General features: G+C 38.2%; 2 protein-coding genes across 3 annotated transcripts in view; one reads left to right on the forward strand and one right to left on the reverse strand.

Annotated features, from left to right (window-relative positions):
* Positions 1–3199, reverse strand: part of ano8b (anoctamin 8b) — a 40222-nt gene extending 37023 nt beyond the window's left edge. For both annotated transcript variants that reach the window (XM_042006011.1, XM_042006009.1), the window contains exon 1: positions 2791–3199. In XM_042006011.1, the coding sequence (XP_041861945.1) occupies positions 2791–2968 (178 nt within the window). In that variant the 5' untranslated portion in view covers positions 2969–3199. The remainder of the gene's footprint in view (positions 1–2790) is intronic.
* A 3286-nt stretch (positions 3200–6485) lies between these two features.
* Positions 6486–19487, forward strand: gtpbp3 (GTP binding protein 3, mitochondrial). The gene is made up of 11 exons (XM_042007265.1): positions 6486–6879; positions 7243–7514; positions 7662–7748; positions 8509–8591; positions 9256–9375; positions 12976–13048; positions 13848–13991; positions 15657–15822; positions 17314–17444; positions 18024–18198; positions 18498–19487. The coding sequence occupies exons 1-11, from the start codon at positions 6815–6817 to the stop codon at positions 18727–18729; spliced, it is 1548 nt and encodes a 515-aa protein (XP_041863199.1). The 5' UTR covers positions 6486–6814; the 3' UTR covers positions 18730–19487.
* Positions 19488–23007: the final 3520 nt, after the last annotated feature.

A 23007-nucleotide genomic window follows, 5' to 3' on the forward strand; every position in this document is an offset into this window, starting at 1 on the left:
GTTTACATGTACGAAATATACCCTTAAAAATCCCACCACTTTCTAAAAAAAAACTGTGTCCAGACCGGAGCAGGAGTGAGAAAAGGGTTTTACTTTGGACAGCTTTGGACTCAGCCAAAACACAAAACCAGCTTACTTTTTCAGTTTATATGACATGATCTATACTGTGAAGCAGAACAAAAAAAATTGGACTAAAACCTAATCAGTCCATAACACAAATTCCTAAATGTTGTGAAATTGGCTACAAAGTGCTAATTTAAGTACAATTATGAAGAGGCAATTTTTCAGATGAAGGAAGCTGAACTGAAGACTCACTAAACTTGACTTGAAGATAAAATGCAGGATAAAAGTAGAAATTAAAATTAGGTCCACTCAAACTAAATTAGATTTGAGGGGATTTATGCAGAGACTTATAATTTCTGGCTGCAACCCATTAACATTGCATTTTTTCCAGAGCAAGACTGAATCTCACCGTATGAGTTGTATGCACAACTCTGCAAGCTGATTGGGCAACCAGAAAATACATGACCCAATTTCTACAACACAGAAATCTTATCAATGCTGGTCTCCGAGGGAACACAGACTAATTGGTGCAACTTTTACGTTGCATTTTCTAAGGACGATGCTTAATTAATCCTTGAAATGCAGGCTTGTGTTTTTGAGCTACAAAGGAAGATGGCTGAGAGGATCAAAGTCATTGCGGTCTACTGTGGAGGGATTAGGAAAATATGGAGGAGGTATGGAGACAATGAGCATGCAAGCCTCTAGAGAAGAAAATCCTTCCAGACTGCCACCAAAGTCTCAGCTGCATGGAGAAGTCATCCTGCCTGCCCTGCCGCTGGGCTGGCTAAGTGATACTGACATGTGTGAGGGCAGTTATGTGATATGGTAATCCTACTGAAGTACCAAAACTGTTTGCTAATAATCCAAGCTAACAGGAGCAGGAGGTTTCAGTGACACAAGACAGTCACTCTCTAAACATTTGATTGTAAACTTTTGAGGTTTTATGAGGCAACTGGAAACCATCTTAAATCTTGAAACTAATTGTCTTTTGAAAAAATATCTACATTTGTGGGGGAAACAGTTTACAGAAAAGTAAATCATAGACACCATGTCCTGAAGCAGAGAAAGGATGGATCCAGTTTGTTATCTGGATGCTAAACTGACTTGCCTGCAGTCCAGACCCTCAGCAACACAAAAGCAGGATTTTATGATTGGATCTTTAGTATTCCATCCGGATCGCACGGCACTGATTTCCTGTATTTGCCTGACCTATGTGACTTCATGTTCTCTTGTTTCTTCAGGTTTTGGTCTTTTTCCCTTAGAGTACAATTTTGAGAATTTTAACATATATATATATATATATATATATATTGTAGTGCAATATATATATATTGTAGTTGTGCTGCTTTTTGTCACAAAACACAGAAACACCCCACTGAAAGCTCATTCTTCTGAGGAAACACAAGCCAACCCTCCCTAATTTTATATTTGTACAAGCACATGTGGCCTAACTGCAATTTCATCAGCAAAATAAAAAATAATTGAAAACTGCCTGTAATTGAAAGCTCAAATATATATTTATTTAGGTATTTATATCTCTGAACAAATGTTTATAAATGTTAGAGTTCTGCCTCTATTATCACATGTTCACGCTCCCAGTCCTTCCCTTTGCCCCACTATTGCCTTTGGCTAATGAAGTCACTGTAAAATTGAACTAATCTTCGCTCCACTGACCCTCCAACATGTCTGTGACCCATTCAAGCACCCTCTTAGGAGGATGACATCAGTCAGCCACTGCCTGCTCAGGTTACCTCGACCAAGTGTGGAAAGGAGTGCTCGTGCTGACAGCCCACAGCTCTACTGCATCACTCTGCAGCAGAACTCGCAGGCAGCACAGAGGCTGCCTCTGCAAACTGCATGCAGGAAAACAGCCCTGCTTGGCAGCTGAGGCTCCCTACAGGAGCTAATATTATGGTCTGATCCAAAAATAGTCTAATTTACTAATCTTGCAAAGAAACAACTGTTATGTGGCCCAATTAAGCCCACTGTTCATGACATAGACTGTAAACACAAAATATGTTCAGTCTGTTTTCGGTAAAGACCGGCTAAATATATTTTATCTGTCTTGAGTAGCACACCACATGAACTCACTATAACAGGCATTTAAGGCTTGATATTCATTAAAATAACAATATGGGCACCTGTCTTATAGGCTATGCAGTAGCCTGAAAACTGGCATTACATGGCAGTGTAGTCCTCTATAGCAGAGTATCACAGTTTAAATATTTGGGTCTTTGAAGGGTTTGTTTACCAAGAATGACTGACAGACTGGAAACCCTTTCAATAAAAAAGAAACTAGAAGCCAATCATAATATTTTGACAGCCCTTAATGATATACAGGCCCCACAGCAGAACAAACAACACATAAGAATGCAATAGTCACTGTGGCAATAACCTTAAGACTGGAGATTGTCTGATCGGCCACACATTAAAACAATAAGGTCAAAAAAAGCCTCTGGGATGTGTCTAATTGAGCCATTTTCATGCGTAGAGGATATAATATAAACGATTTGGTAAAGTGACTGCCACGTGAACATGCAGCACTACAGCCATAATCTACAGGTGTGCAATTTGATCATTTTAGGAGCCCTCATGGAGACAAAAGAGCTGTACCGCGAGGACTGTGATGGTGCGTGGCTCGTCTCCTTTCCCACCATCACGTTCACCTGTCCGCTCCTCTGACGGTAAACCGCATCGTCCGGAGTCTAACAACCACTCTCGACTCACCCAGTACTCCAGAGGAGCTTTGTTGAGGGGCAGCGCCCGGGTCCGGCCTCTCCGCGTCTCCCTGCTGTGGTCGGTGTCGATGCCGGGAGCTCTCAGAGCCATCTCCGGAGGTGGTCGCACCACCGGCGGCCGCCGCCGTGGCTACGGCGCCTGCTGCTACCGTCCCCGTATCGGTCATGCTCTCTATCAGCGAGGAGCTACGCACGATGAAGATATTCTCCGGGAAATTGTGCAATGATATCGCATCTCAGGAGGAGGGCAAAGCATGGGTGTAGCAGAGCGGCTGGCGAGGGTCCGAAAGAAAGGTTAAATGGGTATGAAAGAGAAGTGAAGGTTGTAGGCGTAGCGGCAGATCATCCTGATGGTTCTCTGGAGCAGGATGCGCGGTTGATGGAGAGCACTCATCCGACGACAAGAGGAGGGACAAAGAGCGACAGGGCGGGGGGAAGGGGTTGGATGGCAGACACATGCATACACACGCCACACACACAATCATTCACCTTACAATGTTTCACAATAGCCTGCTGATAATTGAGTATTGTCCCAGATTATAATAACATATTGCAAAGCTCTCTGAATAATTACCTCATGTAAAATCTGTAAAGACGGGAAAGGTAGCTGTTGATACATACCCAGTGAACCTACATCAACGTTTTAAGATATTAATGGTTATTTTAAACAAGTACGACCTTGAATTTCCATGCCTCATTGACCTCTGAAGCAGCCAGGCTTTGCAAAGATGCCAGGAATAGATTCCACATTAAGACAAAATTGAGAAAAACATCAAATGTATGGGTTAGAATCTGAAAGCATCACCAAACTGGAAATATACTCAGTGAAATTATCGTTACAGTGGTATTCATTCCTATACTTTTTGTTAACCACCCCTAATTTTTATAATAATAATCCACAGACTGATATGCAGCCTAGTAGAGATTTATTCTTTTAGGAACATGATTGCACCATCCTGTCCTAGAAGATTAAATAGACCATAACTTATTTATCAATGCAAAAAATATCTCCATAGATTAAATTTTCATTGATGTAAAGGTGTAGGTACAAGTTATGTCACTCTTCAGTCAAACCATTGCACATTCAGCAGCTTTACAATGTTTGTATGAGATGTAACTAAATCTGCTGTCATTCATCCAACATATAAGCAAATTATAAGTATAAAGGCTATTTACTCAGCAATTTGTGTCAATATGTTCGTTCTCAGTATGCTTATGTTAAGGGTAGCCTACACCTTAAACAAACACGTTCTTCAAAACAAACATTCATGGTTCAGATTCAGTGAGATGATCATCTGCTGGTAATTTGTGCAGTTTTACAGCCAGATGAAGAATATTTAGGTTGTATATGAGATGTGCATGGGTGAGCGAATACGTAACTGTCCTTTGATAAAGAGAATTTCATCATCTATAATCATATCCATGGCCTAATTAACAATGGTTTTGCTTAGTGTATTGTTGGTACTCAGCAGCTGTGAGGTGGCAGCTGTCACGCTTTGTGAACAAGCAGAGCAGCCTATAAATTATTGAGGTCCCAGGTTAGAGATTGCTCCCAAGCCTCAGGGCTTGTTTCTTCAGCATGCACACAATCTCTCTCTTCTTGGTTGTCCATCCTGGATGCCATTTTTCACTGTGCAGCTACACAAGCAGGTTGCCAGCCCTCCCCCTCATATGGCAAACAGTTCAGGAGCACCTCATGTGTGAGCAGAAATTCTGCTTACTCACCACCCTCTGGGTTGACAGCTGCAAGGTGCTGCGGTGGGGAAGACACACATCAGTGCACATGTAGTCTACACTCTGTTTGTGTTCTGCTATATGCACGCTTGTACAGTATGTAGGTCATGACGATTACAGCACTGTTAATTTTAGAACAAGAGGCCAAAGACAAATTTAAACAAAAGAGTGGTTGTGATTTACAACAGTTTAGAGTTAGTGGCAATAACAAACGAAATACTAACATACATCACCTTCCTACATTCAAACCCTGTGTTGAAACTGATTATGATGCAGCTGAATTCACTTGCTTGGTACTGAAGAACGTATCTCACACAATGTTGTAATGTACAAAAAGCTTCATTCAGCTACAATACCAGCATTGCTGGACAGGTGCTAGAGCACCGTTTGGGATAAGTGATGCCTTTAAAAGGCACATAGGAGGAGACATAGACATTCACAATTTTGAAATAGTTACCTGTTGTGCAGGCATTGCTGCACCAGAGGCCACTGGATCCACTTACAGATAAAAAGTTCTTTATGTCTGGAAGAATTTTGAACACTGATGGCCACTGTCCAGTCACAACTGTGCTTGGTATTTGAAGTAATTTCTATGCTCATATTTTCCACTAGATGTCATCAATTCTTACACACTTTACCTTTTAAACTTACTGTATCCTAAATATATTTATCATAAGCATTTCTATTTGTAGATCATTAGATATCCTAAAAGTTAAGCATGCACTAATCAACTGAAATTAGATAACACTTAATTAAAAGGTAAATGTATTATTAGATGTCTTATTAGACAAATTCAATTAGCAAGGACCTGAACTTGTTCTGGTATTTGCTAATTCCCTTGTGCCACTAGCATCTCACATCTAGGAATCTTGGTGCAATAATGGATGGTGCTTTTCAGCTGGACAAACAGGTCAGCTCGGTGGTTAAGTCTAGTATCTTCTAGCTAAGACTTATTACCAAAGTCAAGCCTCGTCTAAGCAAAAGAGACCTTGAAAAAGACATCAATGCTTTTATTTCCTCTCGCTTTGACTATTGTAATTCCCTGTATGTAGGAATTGAACGGCCTGACCTTCACCACCTGCAGCTTGTTCAAAATGCAGCCACCCGTCTCCTCACGAAGAGATGTGAGCTCATAACTCTCTTCACTCCACTGGCTTCCAGTCAAGTACAGGATTGATTTTAAGATTCATTTATTTGTTTTTAAGAGTCTGAATGGGCTGGCCCAAGTATACCTGTCTGATCTCATTGTACTGCATCGGCCCTCCAGAGCGCTTTGCTCAGCCAGTCAGATGGTCTTGGAGAATCCTTGATCTAACTTAAAAACTACAGGAGACCAAGCCATTTGCAGTTGTGGCTCCCACTCTGTGGAACACGTTGCCTGTAACTGCACAGTCTGCAAACAGTCTGTCTGCTTTGAAATCTATGCTTAAGATGCACTTGTTTGCCATGGCCTTTGGCTGAGTACAGGCACCCTATTGTAATTTTTATGTTGTACCTTTGTGTGTTGTCCCTGCGTTTTTATGTTTTATTATTTTGTGTAAAGCACTTTGGAGGCTTTGGCTGTATAAATAAACTTGGCATTGACATCTTCTCTGTTATATGTTAAATAAGATGTTCTTTACTCATATTTGTAAATCATTGCGTACTGTTTATGTATGTATGTATGTATGTATGAATCACAGCATCCTTGTATTTTTTTCTTCTTTTTTTAGGAAGTTAATATATAGACAGATATGAAAACTAATTTTATTTATTTTACTATTTTTTATTTTTATCAGTTCCAATTGTTATTTATTTATTTATTTATTTATTTATTTATTTATTATAGGAATTAACTGAGCAGTTTTATATTTAATAAGAGGGAACTAACACCAAATCATCATAGAGATCGGAACCATTTCGTTGCTAGTGTGCTATTACGAACCAAATTTTAAGACGCACAGTAGGCGGGACTTGCACGAGATTAACAGGTCCTGAACAAATTAAACTTCAGAACATTCTTACTTTGTGAAAACGGTAACCAATCCCACAAAGCGGAGAAGATGCAACAAACCAAACATTTAAAACCGGCATGAGTTCTTTTTAAATGTCTAACTGTACACGATTATTAAATTGAACGATGCACGGTTGCAATTCATCAGTTAAGATAACTTGTTCAGGCTATCGAGGGAGTAGCTCACAGAGAAAAGGTACCGAGAATGAACCTATAAGTGTTGTAATATCAGTCTGCACGACAAGCTAAATACATATTTAGTTTTAGTCTAGTTATAATTGTAGTCATGCTGCCACGTCCATCTGTTTATCGTGGGATATGGAGAGTTGCGGTCCAATCACTTCAGACAAGGTTCGTTCACCGTCTTCTGTATTCCACTGCTTTCATAGATACGTATATAGAGATAATGTGTTTGTTAAAATGATGTAGACGTTATTATATGTGTGCAAGTCGTAAAAAGACAAGAGGTGATAAGTTAAAAAAAATCTTTAAATTTTAGTTTGCTGGTAAACATGTTTTTGTAGTTGTCTTCCAAAATAACTAATAACTGTTTCAGTTTTATTTAAGGCTTCATAATTAACTAATTCAGATAGTACAGTGCAAATATAGTTATATCAAGGAAAGACCATAAGTATTAATGAGTAAATTATATAATGTCTAACGCTTCTAGAAAATCTAAATAATAGTCTGAGGTTGCCATTTTCCTATCTCCAGTGGAAGAACCTCTCCCTCTCGACTCTTGTCCACTCGTGATGGAGTCCCACCTGGACTTGAAGATCCTGACACCATCTTTGCATTGTCATCAGGTCATGGCAGATGTGGGGTGGCTGTAGTACGTGTCAGTGGTTCCAGCTCATCTATAGTTCTGAGGCGTATGGCTGGGGCCACGCACCACCTGCCTCCTCCACGAACAGCCCTGTTGCGACGCATCACAGACCCCTGCTCCAAAGAAGTTTTAGATCGTGGACTTGTCCTGTGGTTTCCAGGTGCACTACTGGAAACACAATTACAATGAAAATTTTTCTGCACATTTTCATTATTTTCTAAATAGTAATGAAGGAGAATCCTGATGCAGACAATGTTTGCTCATTTTCTTGTTCTTTTGTCTTTTTTGTATGTGCTTCTGTCATCAGCTCCTCATAGTTTTACAGGAGAAGACTGCGTGGAGTTACACATCCACGGTGGTCCTGCTGTCATCACTGCTGTCTTACACGCTCTAGGTAACACACAGATGTTGTTACCCAACCTCATATAATGTGATACAACATACAATATAGTCTGTCTTTGGTACAAGTGTCTTTATAGCTTCAACTTTTCAAGCTGTAAACCTTCAGAAGATTTGCAAACACATTATCCGTTTAAGTCATAAGGCAGCCCTTAACAGTGACTTTAAACAGAAAACTGAGGCATGCATCTCTGTTGTTTTTTTAAATGCTTAAAGTATATGCATTGGCTATTATAACAACACTTTAGTTACTGACAAGGAACATTGCTGTACAGTTCCCTTTTTGATGTCCTAGAGGGCAGTGTTGCACAGCACAAGGCAGAGATCTTGCTACCAGTTAATGTGCTGGAACAATTGAATTTATTAAGAAGAGTTATGTCTAATGACATCACATTGCTTAACAATACATTTTGAATAACCCCTATACTTCTAACCTAAAGAGAAGGAATGAAAATCTTGGTAATATCTTATGCATCCACAGGGAATGTATATTTATTGTTAGCACACGACCCCCATTTCCCAAATGAGTTTGTGCTCACCATTGTCTCCTAATGAGATTTGATAAATGGTTGAGAAAACAATTCATGTGTTAACCTCAATGACCTGCAGTTGTGCCTGTATGTTTTTTTGCGAACCATATGCAACATACTGATCTTGTGTTTGGTCTTCCACTGTTTGTGTGTAGGTATTGTGCACATGATGCATGCATATGTCTGGCCCTTTTTAGTGTTTTTGTTTGTGTGCATGTTTTGCAGGAAGCGTGCCTGGCATGAGGCCTGCTGAAGCTGGGGAGTTCACGCGGAGGGCTTTTCATGCAGGGAAGCTGGGTTTAACTGAGGCAAGTCAAAAGCAGCATGTGTCATGACCTCTTCAGAATAATAACAGTGTATAGGGTGAATGTGGAATAAACAGGGTCAAAGCTGAACGAGGATTTCAGGTGTATGAAATGTAAACAATGAAAATTTGGCCTTTGACATATTTTGCCCCGTGGCATTTATAACATTGGATTGACAAAGATTCATGCATAAATGTATCTGCTAGTCCTCTGTAGATGAGGGATGTTGTTTTTCTGCATTAAATAATGCATTCTGGCTGGAGTGTGTATAGTAGATTTACCATTTACTTATAAAAAAGCTTCAAAATGTCTCTGAAAATAATGAATATGGCGCAGAAATGTTTAGTGAGGAAAAACATTGTTTATAACATAGTAATTAATATAATTATATGTACAATAAAGTTTAATTTACTTCAGATTAATATATCTGTGATGCATGAAAAACAGCAGGTGATGCTATTGAGACATCATACTCGTTCAAACATAGGGGTCCTAAAAACGTATAATCTTTCCTCTTAATAAGAGCTCATGTATATTATGAAGTAAATGTATTTCTTTAACGCTGTTATTGGGAATTAAAATGTTATTCCAAGAACTAGACAATCTGTGTAAATGGATATAATAAAAATGAAGTCATATGGTTTTATATCTGGTGTACGTTTTTAAGGTGGAAGGACTTGGCGATCTGATCCACGCAGAGACAGAAGCCCAGCGGAGACAAGCTCTTCGACAGATGTCAGGTGACCTGGGGCGTCTTTATCAAGACTGGAGCCACAGACTGAAACGGGTAGGTTTCCTGACAGCACACACAGAGGCCGAAATGTGCATGAAGGCGACAATCAAGAAGATTTTACCCAATGAGAAATTAAACACTCAGCAGTAAAGCAGAATTTTATCTGTTTTATTTGGTGATAAAATTATATTTATGATATATGATATATAAATATGATATTTATTTGGTCTGGAATCACAAACAGAACAAAAACTAATTGGCAAAAAGTAACAAAGTGATCAGTTGTGTACATACAAAGTTATAAAATAGAGTTTTTTCTGGCCAGGACACAGGACAGGTGAAGGTTGCAGGCAGAAATCTGGCAACCCCGGCTTCATCTGCAAGGATGAACACAAAGCCTAGAGTAGAGTAGAGTCTTGAGTAGAGATGACCAGGAGGGAGACACAGATTTACAGATTGGTTATGGTTTGTTTGCTGTTTTCTTAAACAAATTTAGAAACTTCTAGCTGGGCATGAGCTTATTTTGCACCAGAAAACCAGAACAGTCTCTAAATATTTGTTCTCTGTAAGGATTCATTAGCCAAAGTCTTTCACAGGCATTATGCAAACCTATTACACACAGCTGCAGTTGTTTATACCTACAAATGGAAAGGAATAAATGAGACAAAAAACATTAAGAAAAAAAGTTTTGTTGCATTTATTTACATTTTCACATCGCCTTTAACATAGAGGTGTTAAATTGCCCCGCAGATTTGTGTACAAGTGGTCTGAAAAATATGTGAGGTGCACACATTCTTACTGCACCTTCTGTTTTTAAGTTACAAATACATGTTTGTATGTTGGAAAATGTTTTTTTGTGTATGCATCATTTATACACCTGGGCCCTGATGAAGTAAAGATAGATAGATGAAGTAAATAACTACATAATGCTTATTTAAGTTGTCAGGATTTCAAACTAGTTACAATCACTATTTAAGTGTGCATTCCTCTATTAATATTGCAGAAAAAAACACTATATACTAAAACTAAATAAAATAAAAGAGATGTTATCAGATGCATGTTAAAGTATGCAGCAAAGTAGGTTAAATGTGAAATGTTAATTGCATTATGCCATGCAGCCATTAATGGGAGGAGTCCCCTCTCCTGCACAAAGAGTCATTGTTTAAGGTTATTGCAGTGGACAGGAAGATCTTTTGCACCTGCCCCAATTGCAGTTGATCTAAACAAGCCTGTAAACAAACAAACAAAACATTATTTGACCAGTGTGTTGTGTAGAACATTTGTAATGTTGTTCATTATGTCATATGAAAAGTGGACTTTCAGAAATTCCTGTTAAGAAACAATGTTCTGTCTAATTCTGAGTGAGCTGGAAAGCAGAAACAAGCTGTACTATCCTGCAGTTTTCCCTGAAGAGACTTTGGAAAGAACCTGTCTGTACTGAGCTACAGGTCAGACCTCAGCAGTTTCACTCCCACACAATGCTTTTGTTCCTTTTTGGTATCTCTGCAGCTGCTTTTAAAGGAATTAGAGACTTCCTGTTTTCATGTTGCTGTAGTACGTGTAGCACGTGTATTTCTGCTCACCTCTTCATCCATCCATCCATTGTCTATACTCATTAAAATCCAATGTATTGTTGGGAGAGCTGGATTCCATCCCAGCTGCTATTAAACGAGAGGCTGACCACATGCTGGACAGGTACAACACAGAGAGACAACAATTTAGAAACTTGAGTTCAGTACTGAGAATCAAAATACAAAGTTCTTCATACGCATTATTTTCATCACTAACTTTATTTTAAATATCTAAATATATTGATTACTACAGATATCTACATAACTTTTTAAAATGCTTCATTTTGAGTGAAGAGGAGCATTTTGTTTTATTTTGTAATATCTATTATGTGTAATTCTGAATGCAAACAGTATGCCATTGTCAATATACCACCATTAACTTTAGTGGCTTAAGGGTTCAGGTCACAAAACAACAATATTCTTTAAATTTTTAACCGTTTTGGCATCAGCATCTGCCGCCATGTGGAGCTGTTTTTTTTTTATTTTTGATGAGGAATCAAACAGAATCTCTGTTAACTACAAAAAGTTGTATTAAAGTTTTTCTATTCCACCTTCACTCAAACCCATCGCATGTTATTTTTTCCCCATTTCTTATCATCTGGCTCCCTTTAAGTTGTTTTTGATGGATGAAATAAATGTACCAGCTTTACTAAATTCCAGTTTTATTTTGTTTCTTATCTGCGTCCTGTAGATTGTGAATATAGATGGTCAAAGTTATGTTTGTATTTAGGGAAAGAAAAATTATGAAGTTTTCAAACAGACTGCCAATAGTTATCTTTTTGGTGAGTACACCACAAGGCTCACGGGGATTATTCTAAAGACCCATCCAAAAAGTTAAATGTCTAATGAAGTTAAACATCATTTTTGTTGAGGTTGAGAGATTCGTTTTCAGTGTTTTAAAAGCTCCATCTGCACGTTTTATGATTTTCTGCACATATTGCTGTGTCATCTATGGTCTTAAATTGGTATTATTGACAATTTATCCACATAGATATTGAGTTTTTCTTACATTTCTCACAGAGGCAGTTCAAAGCTGGAGGTCACTGAACGCAGGTGACCACTTTACCTCAATGGCAATAAACTGTTGAGGCACTAAAACTGAGAAGCAAGTCCACGTGCTCTTCCTTGAGAAACATTAACCTGCTTGCAAGCAGGTTCCTAGAAGCAATTCAGATATTATTTTGAACACAGATTTCTGAGAACACAGCTAATCAGAAGTATATAATCTGTATGGTGCCAGGAGTCAAATATCCATCTGACACAAACAATGCGGCATATTTTACCGCTGGCTTCCCACATTTGTGAATGTTGCAAAGTATGGGGGTCCGATGCTTCCTGTTTTTCTGCAGTTACACTACTATTGTGTTTATGTTTTGCAGTGTTAATCAAGATACTGATCAGCATTGTGGTGGAAATACTGAAGCATTTCTTCCGCTGTGATCTAGATTCAGATAAATTCCCAAAAATTAGGCATTTAAATTATTATAAAATTATGTTTGTTTTATTTATGTTTGCACTTTGTTTGAAACATTAATAACTTTACAGCATTGGCTTGGGCAGTGAAAAATATAATATGTATTGTTAATTAACATTGTCTTGATTAATTGTGTATAATTATTATGATTCATTATGCAAGATAAAAGATAAAGAAATTGTCAATGCAATTTCATACGTTAGTAAGAAATGAACATGACATGAAATATTTTAAAAACAATTAAAACATTTGATTAATTTGATAAACTTTCAGCTAAAATTCAAGAAGCAGCCATTAAAATTGAGCTTTTTTTCAGTGATATTTAATTATAAATGAATTCGTTTACTCTTTTAAGCATTTCCTTGCGCTACGGTGCGACTTTATTATTTTCATGACGACATGTGTGTGCATAGCAGTTCATGCTGTACAGCCATCCTGCTCCGTGCTAGTTACATTTCTGGCTTTATAACATATCAATACTGAACTAAACATTACAGTATAAATAAAAAAGCATTAATCTCAACTATTAAGACCTCCTTCAAAACCAGATTACTTATTCATATGACATAGATTTAACGCTCAGCCACTTCTTTCTCCTGTTTTTGTCAGTGCCTGGCTCATGTGGAGGCTTTCATTGACTTCAGCGAGGATGAGCTCATTGAGGATGGAGTCTTAGATCAAGGTGCGTGCACTTTGACATCTGTGCTGAACAACAACAAGACAGTCATCCCCTGGGCTTTAGAGGGAGGTGAGGGGTCTACAGGCTTCGTTTCTCTCTAAGGGGAGAGAAGTACGGCTACTTTTCCTGTTTGGATCATCAACTGGCCAACTGGCTGCTTTGCTGCACTGTAGGGAGAAACTATAGACATGAAACTGCTGAGAAAACTATTTCCTTAGGAAGTGTGGGGAGAACGCCGGAGGGACAGGATTCATTTAGCCTTCAAAGACAACCTGGGTAGAATAGTGCTGTCAGAAGCACCGTACTGACCCGCTATGCGCAGGTTTGCCATCCTCGCACACAGTGTGTGTCTGTGTGTGAGTATGTGAGGGATTTTCCCCCTCGAGCCTGTCGCCTGCTGTCTGGCATTGTCAGAAGCATCATAGGTTGTGAAGTTTCAACACAATAAAGCCTGAGAAAGGATTGTTTGTTTTGGTGGCACAGAATGTTGGCTCACGCCTCAGAGCAGCAAGTAATAACATACGTTTTTCCAAAATTAACAAAACTGGCATAGACACTCTTCTTTCCACCTGCAGACCTACAGCTATTTATCTCATGTTGTCGCTCTCTAGTCCTAAAAAGAATTTCCCTGAAAAAAAACGTGATGCATTAAATGTATTTTAGTCACATGTGGAACCATGTAGGGTGTCACTACAAGACAAAGAAGGCTGAAAAAGCAAACACAAAATCTTTGTCTTTTTCCCTTAAATGCCATCTCTCTCTCTCTCTCTCTCTCTCTCCCTCTCTCTCTCGCAATCAACAGTGGATAGTTCAGTGTGTAGTCTGCAAGCAGAGATTGAACAACATTTAAAGGATAAAAGAAGAGGTGAGCGGCTTCGCAGTGGAGTCCAGGTCGTCATCGCAGGAGCCACAAATGCAGGGAAAAGTAGCCTCCTCAACACACTCTGTAAGAGCCATGGAAAGCAGCACTCATGCAGACACACACACACACACACAGTGTGAAGGAATATGCTAACTATCTTCAAGATGCAGACTTTAATGATAAAACATGGTACAGGAAGCAGGGGGAATAACACTCATATCGGAGCAGTATGTACTCTGAATATTGCTAAATGTGTGTGATTCATTAAAATGCAAATACTTTGCTCGACGCAAAGAAATGAGAGAATCTGCTTCTTTGAAAGATAGGATTTTTATGGAGGAGAGAACTGAAATAGAAGCAATTGTCTCACATTAAAATAAAGAAGTGTAAAACTCAACACCTTCATTGGGAGTTTAAAGTGCAAACTCTGGAAAAAATCATTTACTTTTTTATATTTATCAGAATATGATCTTCAGTTTGTTTTTGTTATTAGTTTTTTCTTTCTACATAACAGTTTTGGTCATAGTTCATGGCTGTTTTATAGTGTTTTAACTAGTCGTCAACAGATCTTTTCTTTGGCCAGTGCTGAATATTAGAAAACGAAATTCAATCCTTGAATGATTATTATTCGTGTTTGTCTTTAAATCTACAAATAAAACATCGGACTTTATTTAAAGTCATCTTACATGAATTTTCTCCTTTTGCTTTGATAAAACTTCCGTATGCTGTGTGCTTGGCTCCACGTCAGCTATTGTAACAGCACTGACTGCCCTCCTAATTAATTATGATCTGGCCGGTTAATCCGGCTGTATTTTGGTGGATTTCTTCATAATCTTGGTCTGCAGAAAATCTAAAACTGGGAGAGAGTATTTAATGGTTTAAAAGGAAATATGTTGATATATTTGAACAAATGCTCAACATTTATCACGGATATTCTGTAGTGTTAAGCTTTCTACTTCTAAATCTCCTTGTATACACACGTGGTGTCAGTTTAACAAGACTTGTGCGATGCGGTAACATTGTGCTTGTTTAGGACATTGTTTCCTTGAGTCATTTAGAATCACTTCATATAAACTCTTCACACTCGAAGCTTGGCAGGGAATCACCAGAAGTTCCTGTCAGAATATTGAGCATGTGTTTCAGTTTTTTTTTAAATATTTTTTTTAAATATAATCCTGTTATCTTCTAGTATCGTTTAATTAGGGAAAATTAAGAAACATTAAAAATTGCCCACATACAACAATTGATGACTGTTGATCGACGTTATTTAATGATCACCGAACAATCCTTTTCTCATACTTTATACAAAGCTGAGAAACTCCCACTTAGATAATTAGCACAAAATGATAGAAATTTACAAAAAGGAAGATGTTTTATGATAGGTTGATGTAGAGTGTAAATGCTACCGGAGGCTAAATTCATAAGTCAGTTTTCAACATTTTTTTTTTTTTTTTGTTGTGAAGAGCTTCTAAAGAGACTTTTAAGTGTCCTTCATAGCACCATAATAGCTTTGACCCATCTAACCTAGGCATTATACACCCCACCTCTGAAGGTGTTCTGTGGTATCAGGCAGCACGATGTCCCCCGAAGAGCTATAAAATGTGAAGTCTTGTGAGCTGCAAGATGCCTCCTGCTGATCCCACTAAAGATCTACAGAGTTAGATTGAGCTCTGGGGATTTTTTTTTTCTTTTTCTTTTGTTAATGTTTGGATTTTAAAGTGTAATGCTTCAACCATTTTTTATATTCAGGCCAGAGACCTGCAGCCATAGTCTCTCCCATTGCTGGAACCACCAGAGATGTAGTGGAAACAGCGCTGGACATTGGTGGGTTCCCTGTCCTGCTGAGTGACACAGCTGGCCTCAGAGACAGCCAAGACCTGGTGGAGCAAGAGGGAGTACGGCGGGCTCGGGAAAGGTAGGGGCAGGAAGAGACTTAAAACAATTTTTAACATGCAATTCATTTGTCAAAATGTCCCTTCATATGATTAAAAGCACAGGAACATGCCGAAGGATTTAGGACTAGTTAAATGTTTGACTTCAAGAAATTTTGCTGCCTCAGCAGCTGTTCACACATGTGCAATTTAATAATTAGTCTGGGGACCAATAGAACATCGTCTCAAAAACAAAGAACGGAAGAAATAAGTCATTTCTGTAATGTCTAGGTAACTGGCTGAGTTTATGTTATTACTGAGACATGGTTATAAATACATGGGACAAACACTCTCAGGAGGTTGCGTAATGAAGAATCACCTTTCAATGTTAGAGAGTTTTTACAATTAAGATATTTTTCATGTGTGGTTGACAGATTGGATGTGTATGTGACCGCTCACCAACACATGCGTCCACTGTTTACGTCAGGAAAGAACAGCCATACTTACAGCATTTATCATCACTGCTTTGACAGGCAAATGCAGAGACAAAAGAATGGGCACTCTGGCTCATGCAACTTTTATAAACACTTCCGTGTACTGGGATGGGTTTTATTATATAATGACTTTGGTGTTTAAGCAAAGGGAAAAATTACAAAAATGACAATGTTTTATGCAAATGTTTAGTTTTAACTAATAAGATATATTAATTTAAGCATAACTAGCCAATACTCACATTAAAATATGACAGTTTTCATGCCAAAACCATAAATGTCAAGTATTTCCTAAAGCATTTGCTCTCTTGGCAGGAAAAAAAAACCACCCGCCACAGCAGTTATGTGTACATGAATAAAGCTGAAGTGCTGACGGTGGAACTCAACCTACTGTTTCAGTGACCAAAGATTAATACAATGATTTGTAAACTCATATCTGTCTTAACTTTGCTTGGGACTTAATTTAGCTCTTCAATGAAAGTCGAATAAAAATCCAGATAAAGAACTGATTACAAAAATACTGATTTTTGATGCATATAATCTGATTCCTTTTACTGTTTGTTTGAGTTATTTGGGGGACTTGGTGGCTCTATAGGAAGGGTGGGCACTTTGTGTTCTATAGGAAACTTTGTGTGCAGGGCAGAGGCTCTTGACCTGGGTCACTACAGGAAGGACGTGGTAAGTACAAGCATCCGCTGCCACTCCTGCTGCTACTTTAAAGTTGGATGGATGCAAGATGGCAGTATTTCAAGTGAACTCTCTGTAGAGTAATAGATTAAAGATATCACTGACTAAATCTTTTAGTTACACCATCTGGTTTTTGTTTGAAACAAACGAAAAGCCCTGTGGGTGCTCAGATATATCTTACTGGTGTGCTGTAAGTAGTTGGCACAGTTGCTTGAAAGTCTTAAATAAAATGGTATTTCCCAGCACTAACTGTGAAATAGGTTGTGAGGTAGAAAGTTTAATCAAGACTTGATCAAATTACAACATGATATGAAAATGTCAGCAGTGGTTAAGTTGAGGCTGCTTTCATTCCTTCAGGATGCAGCAGGCTGATCTGACTCTGGTGGTTGTGGACTCTGCTCATCTTCCCTCTGAGGTACAGCAAGCTGCAACTTTCCTTCAGGAACACCTGAGGAGTGTGATCGCCTCCCAGGAGCAACCTGAGACAGGTATTATATAATGCTTCAGGAAGCTGTGTTTTGGTCTTTGACTGTCAAACTGTCTTTCAGCACTCTGGTAAAGATACAGTAAAGTTAAAGTTGCCCACACAGTTGCAAGGAAAGATTGTGAACCTTGTGGATTTGCAATTATTTGTGAATTAATTGCCCTTAAGTCAGAGTTAAGATTAATCATAATGCTAGACAAGGCCAACCTGATGAGCTAATAACACACAGAATAGTACTTTTCATATCTTTGTTGAACACATTAAATTATGACTTAAGTGAACTTCTGACTCAGCAGCAACAGTCACTTAGAGGTTGTGGTAAACAACTATTTTCACTGTGTTTAAATGATTAAATGCAGTAATTCCAGAAGGTTTACAAGCTCTATGTCACTTTTCACTGCTGAACTACTTTTAAATTGGAAGGAAAAATGTGCCGTCTTGGTCAGTCATGTGTTTAAAGTTATAATTGTTGTATTAAATGTGATGGTAGGATAGTAAGGTCAGAGACTAAAGGTTGCCATCCAAATTAATCATGTGTAAATTTGGGTGTCTGAATGCTTATTTATAACAACATTTTTTGTAGAGAGGTGTCTTCTGGTCCTGAATAAGACTGATCTGCTGCCTGAGACTCAAAGACAGAAGCTGGACAGGGAGCTGAGGCGGGTTTGTGTGCTTCCTCCTGTGTCTCTGATCTCTTGTCAGACCAATGAAGGATTGAAGGACTTCCTCACAGTGCTGCACAGTACCGTCAGGACTCTGTAAGTTTTATAAGGTATCACTTTTAGTTGTGCAAAGAGCAAGACTGTCTTATTTACTGTAAATAGCACAAGTTATATTTCATATACAGACCAGGTTTTTATGTGGATGGGGTGCTTGCATGTGCTGCAGGGGCTGCTATAAAGTTAGCTGGAATATTTTATACTGCAGATAGATTTATTAAAATGATGTTTTTAGCCTGTTTGCTTTTCTTGGATAGGTTTTCATCTACAAAAGCACAAAATTTAATGTGTTTTTTTTGTTGCTCTGGTTCATTTTGTTCAATAAACTTCCTCTCTAGGTGTGGTGATCCTCTCTCTGGTGCTCCCACTCTGACCCAGGCTCGCCACAGGGCCCACCTTCAGCAGTGTGTGGCTTCCCTGGCTCAGTATCAACGATACCGTGACTCCGACCTCGCTCTGGCAGCTGAAGGTGTCCGGTTGGCTCTCACCAGCCTGGGGAGGATCACTGGACGGGTTGGGGCAGAGGAGATCCTGGATATCATTTTCAAAGACTTCTGCATTGGAAAATAGAGTATTAAAAGTGATACTATGAAGTAGAGGTTATCATGGGCCACTCGGAGAGAAAGGCTGTACTTTCACAGTCCAACAGTATCACTTAAGAAACTGGAACAAAGAGTTCAAAGCCTCGGCTCTGTGCCAGCCATAGAGGAACCATTACAGTACAATACTGAAACTCCTGCTCTTGGCTGCAGAATATCTCCACTCCCAAGACATAGAGATGTTTGTTTTCTGTTGGTCTTTTTTTAACAAACTGAAATAGTTTTAGCGTGATTACCGTGCCTCAAAGGCCCAGTATACTGAACAAGTGTTTGGCAAATGTTGAGATGATGAGATGAGATGAGTAGATTTCTAAAGCCTTTGATGTGTGAAAATTGCCCTCTGGGGTTGCAACATAACAACCAACAGCTTTTAAAGTAAAACCAGCTGCAGACCTCCAAGGTCATGGACTGAAGGTTTGGATATTGTACCAGAAAATGTAGTTTTTTTTTTTGTTTGTTTGTTAGGAGGTGGTGGTAGTGGCAGCTGGGTAAACCCAGTATAATGTCATAGGATATTGGGAGCAGCAGGTCTGAAAGTGACTGAATGGTACTGTCACTCATGATAGATTTTTGAAACATGGCACAAGCAGCATGAAAAATATGGAATTATTTATATATCTGAAACTAAATGCAAAAGTTTAGTCAAAATCCATGTTATTGTGAACATTTAAATTATTGTAAAATATACTGGTCTTAAAACCATTTAAATAAATATTGTTTTTTTCTACACTAATTTTATAAAATTTTGGATTGGAAAAGGTGTACATACATTTGGAGAAGAAAGGGAGCAGAATTTCATGACTTTAACATCTCCATCTGTTAAGAAATGGGGCGGATGAGCTCCTGTTGCAACCAGTTGCACAAACAACACTGGTAAGAGACATCATTTGATTGAATATCATCTAATTCTTGAAGTAAGCATCCCACCATCTGTAAAAAAATTGCTCAAGTTAAAAAAACAAAACAAAAAGATGGTCTCTACAGCAGGATAATGATCCTAAACACATGTCCAAGTTCACAGTGGATGTCCTCATGAAGTACAAGCTGGAAGGTTTTCCATGGGCCTCGCAGTTTTCTTGTTTCAATGGCATCAAAATTTGTGAATAGACCTCAAATGAAGGGTGCATTGATGACAACCCAAGAAGTTAAAAAACTAGAAGCTTTTTCAGGAAAAATAGATGAAAATCTCCTGACAGGAAGTGAAGGATATTGGAAAAAATCTTAGCTGTAAGAAACATTTACAAGTTCAGATACTAGATTCACTATCCGACCATAAAAGTGGCCAAACATTTAGATTATTTTCATTCTTGTTATTCTGAAAATATTTTCTTATTATTGTGACTCATGCGCATCATACATATATATATAAAATATGTTATCTTTAACTTTTTAACAAATTTCATGTGTATGTCACATTTTGCTGCTATAGAAAAGGTTATAGCACATTTTGTAATTATAAGGATTGAACTACAAAGATGTATTTTAAGAGGTAAAAGTTGCTTACTGTAAATAAAGATTTTAGTTTTAATAAACCTGTTAAAGATCTCTTTAAATGAATACATGCACATTAATTCTGCCACATGCTACCTTCTGCATTTTTTGTGATCACAATCCAAGTTTCTTCTCGTCTAACAAAGTAATTTTTGTTCCTACAAAGACTAAATTAATCAGGAGTAAATTATTGCATTATTAAGGGCATACGTTGACGTATCTGTTAGAGAATTCAGTGCACGTGCAGGTGTGTTTTTCTCCATTTCCAGTCCCACTCCTACCATGAAACAATATTCAGTCAAGTATTATTCAGTGACCCTGCTCCTGTGTGTGGGAAAGGGACGTTGGGGGCGATGCTGTCTGTGCCCTTTGTTCGCTTGTCAATCTGGCCTTGATCAAATATTTATGTTTCCTTGTTGAACTCCTCACCCTTCTTCCCCAGTTCGTTTCTTTTCTCCCAGTCTCTGACGACATTTAGTCCAACGTAACTGCTGTCATTGCTTCTGTTTGACTCTCCTCTCTCAGGCTGTACTACCCGACTTTTCCTCTTTCCGCTTTGTTCTGTCAGCCCTCTCGTTCTCTTTCATGTTCTCCATGATTAATTACACAGTGGAAGTTTAGGCTAACAGGAGGACTTGCTGTCATACAGATTTGTGGTGGTGAATTTAGGAGCTTTGTCTCTGAGGTACTAAAGCCAGGTACAGCTGTGGAAATGAATCTGCTATGGACCCAGGTTTTGTTATTAGAGTCAAACTTACACTTCAGTTTAAACTTTTCTTTGAGAAATATAAAATTTTTTAGACTAGCTGAGTGCTATTGTTAGTGACCGGTTTAAAGCTTATTTGATGATATGGATTTATGAACAGGTGGTTGTGGCCACAGAGGATTAATCTTCCAAATTATTTAGTCAAATCTCTAAACAAACATAGGACTCATCGCACCATTTGATACCAAAAGGATTTGATGTTACTGATGTCAGATTATTCCACGATTATTGTTTACCATTGTGAACTATTACCAGATACAAAAATTCATTTTTTCTGTTTGTTCATTACAAGATGCTTGTAAAAGCAACATTTTTATTATTAAATTCCTGTTCTGTTGATTAGTAAGTATAAGCTGCACATTAAAGTGAAATATAAACATTTTAAGTGGTACACGTAGCATGTCAGTGTGAGGATTTTGTTTCCACCAATTAATATTTACCACAGTTGCTTTTTCATTGGATATTTGACCATTTTGACCTAAAAGTAGCACTAGTGTGACGTGAACTGTCTAAAGGAGCCATGTTCTGTGTGGTAACGGAGGAAACTTGATGGATGAAGCTGCTGCGACTTCACTTGTTAGTTGAATCAGGCTTCAGTACAGCAGTTAAGTATTTCAGTGTTTTTTAGAATGGGTTTTTGTTGTTTTTTGAACCAGAGAACTAGCAGTGTTTTAGAGCGCTTCACAACCAGTTTTAATATTTCATCTTAAGATGCTCCGGTCAGCTTCACATCTGGCAGCTGATGGTTATGTTCATATTTTTCTTGTGTGTGGTCTGGATAAAAGTGGTGGATTGTTTGACTTTCCCATGTCACTGGCCTGACTAAAATATGATTAAACTGAATAATTCTGATAACTGATAAGAACAATTTGACAATATTTACAAATCTGTTAATTTATTGGTAAACTGAGAAATGAAACCACATCGCAAATTTCTTGATGTAATTTTAAACAAAAGCTGTCACATTTTAGATCTGTCAACTTCCAGTGGTTTTGATTAGTGGTTGTCCTGGGATTTGTGGTTTACGTAGGTGGTTTTAACAGGTCCACCCTTTATCCATGTGACTTGGTGTGTGTGAGAGTGTCCGGGACTATACATGGAATCGAAAACACTTCATCTTAAACAAAGGATTTCCTGCTGACGGCAGACAGACAAACTCACCTGTAACACTCACACCAGTCAGTGTAATGAGTCTGGGAGGTTATTATTGTGTGTTTTCTCTCATCTTCAGGAGGCATCATTGTTCTCTTATGTTTCAAGAGCTCCTTTGAGAGAATTTGACATCATCTTACTCTGAATAAAAGTTAAACTGATTTCGGTGGTAAAAAGTCTGAGCTCACAAAACATGTTTTTGGCCATAAGTCAGGATTTCATCCATGAATTATGACAAAATATCACACAAGATATCGAACATGATGAAACGATTAAGATGAATTTTTATATCTGAAAGGTCACACGTCAGTTTCTTGATGTTCCAGGGAAGCACTCGGACACAAAATGGGAGATTGTGGCCATATGTCACATTTTTGTTCAGATATTGGATTGGTGGCAATAATCTTAGACAAATAATTTGTCTTTTTTGTTTTCTTGCAGTATCTTACACACAGGTGAGCATGAAGACAAATAACAAATCTTAACAGAGTCAAATTAAAGCAATTTAATCTCAAGATGTTTGAATAGCTTAGTATCAAAGATTTTAATAATTTGTTGAGTAAACATCTCCAATCCTTAGACTTACTTTATGATAAAAAAAAAAAAAAAAGTTGAAATGTTTTCTCTTCATAGTTATATTAACATCGCTCATATAGTCGCCTCACAGCAAGAAAGTTCCTGGTTCGAACCTCAGATGGAGCTTTTCTTTGTGGAGTTTGCATATTCTCTATGTGCATTGTTCCCTCTAGGTACTCCAGCTTTCTTTCACAGAATGAATGTTAGATTAATTGGTGCTTCCAAATTGTCCCAAGGAGTGTGAGTGTGAGCATTGTTTGTCTC

This window comes from Melanotaenia boesemani, chromosome 14, assembly GCF_017639745.1.
Source record: "Melanotaenia boesemani isolate fMelBoe1 chromosome 14, fMelBoe1.pri, whole genome shotgun sequence".
In the NCBI taxonomy this organism is placed as follows: Eukaryota; Metazoa; Chordata; class Actinopteri; order Atheriniformes; family Melanotaeniidae; genus Melanotaenia; species Melanotaenia boesemani.

Coding starts and splice junctions, on each gene's coding strand:
- gtpbp3 (XM_042007265.1), top strand. CDS start 6,815: ATGCTGCCACGTCCATCTGTTTATCGTGGGATATGGAGAGTTGCGGTC. Junction 15,823..17,313: donor GTACGGCGGGCTCGGGAAAG/GTAGGGGCAGGA, acceptor TCATTCCTTCAG/GATGCAGCAGGCTGATCTGA. Junction 18,199..18,497: donor CACAGTACCGTCAGGACTCT/GTAAGTTTTATA, acceptor CTTCCTCTCTAG/GTGTGGTGATCCTCTCTCTG.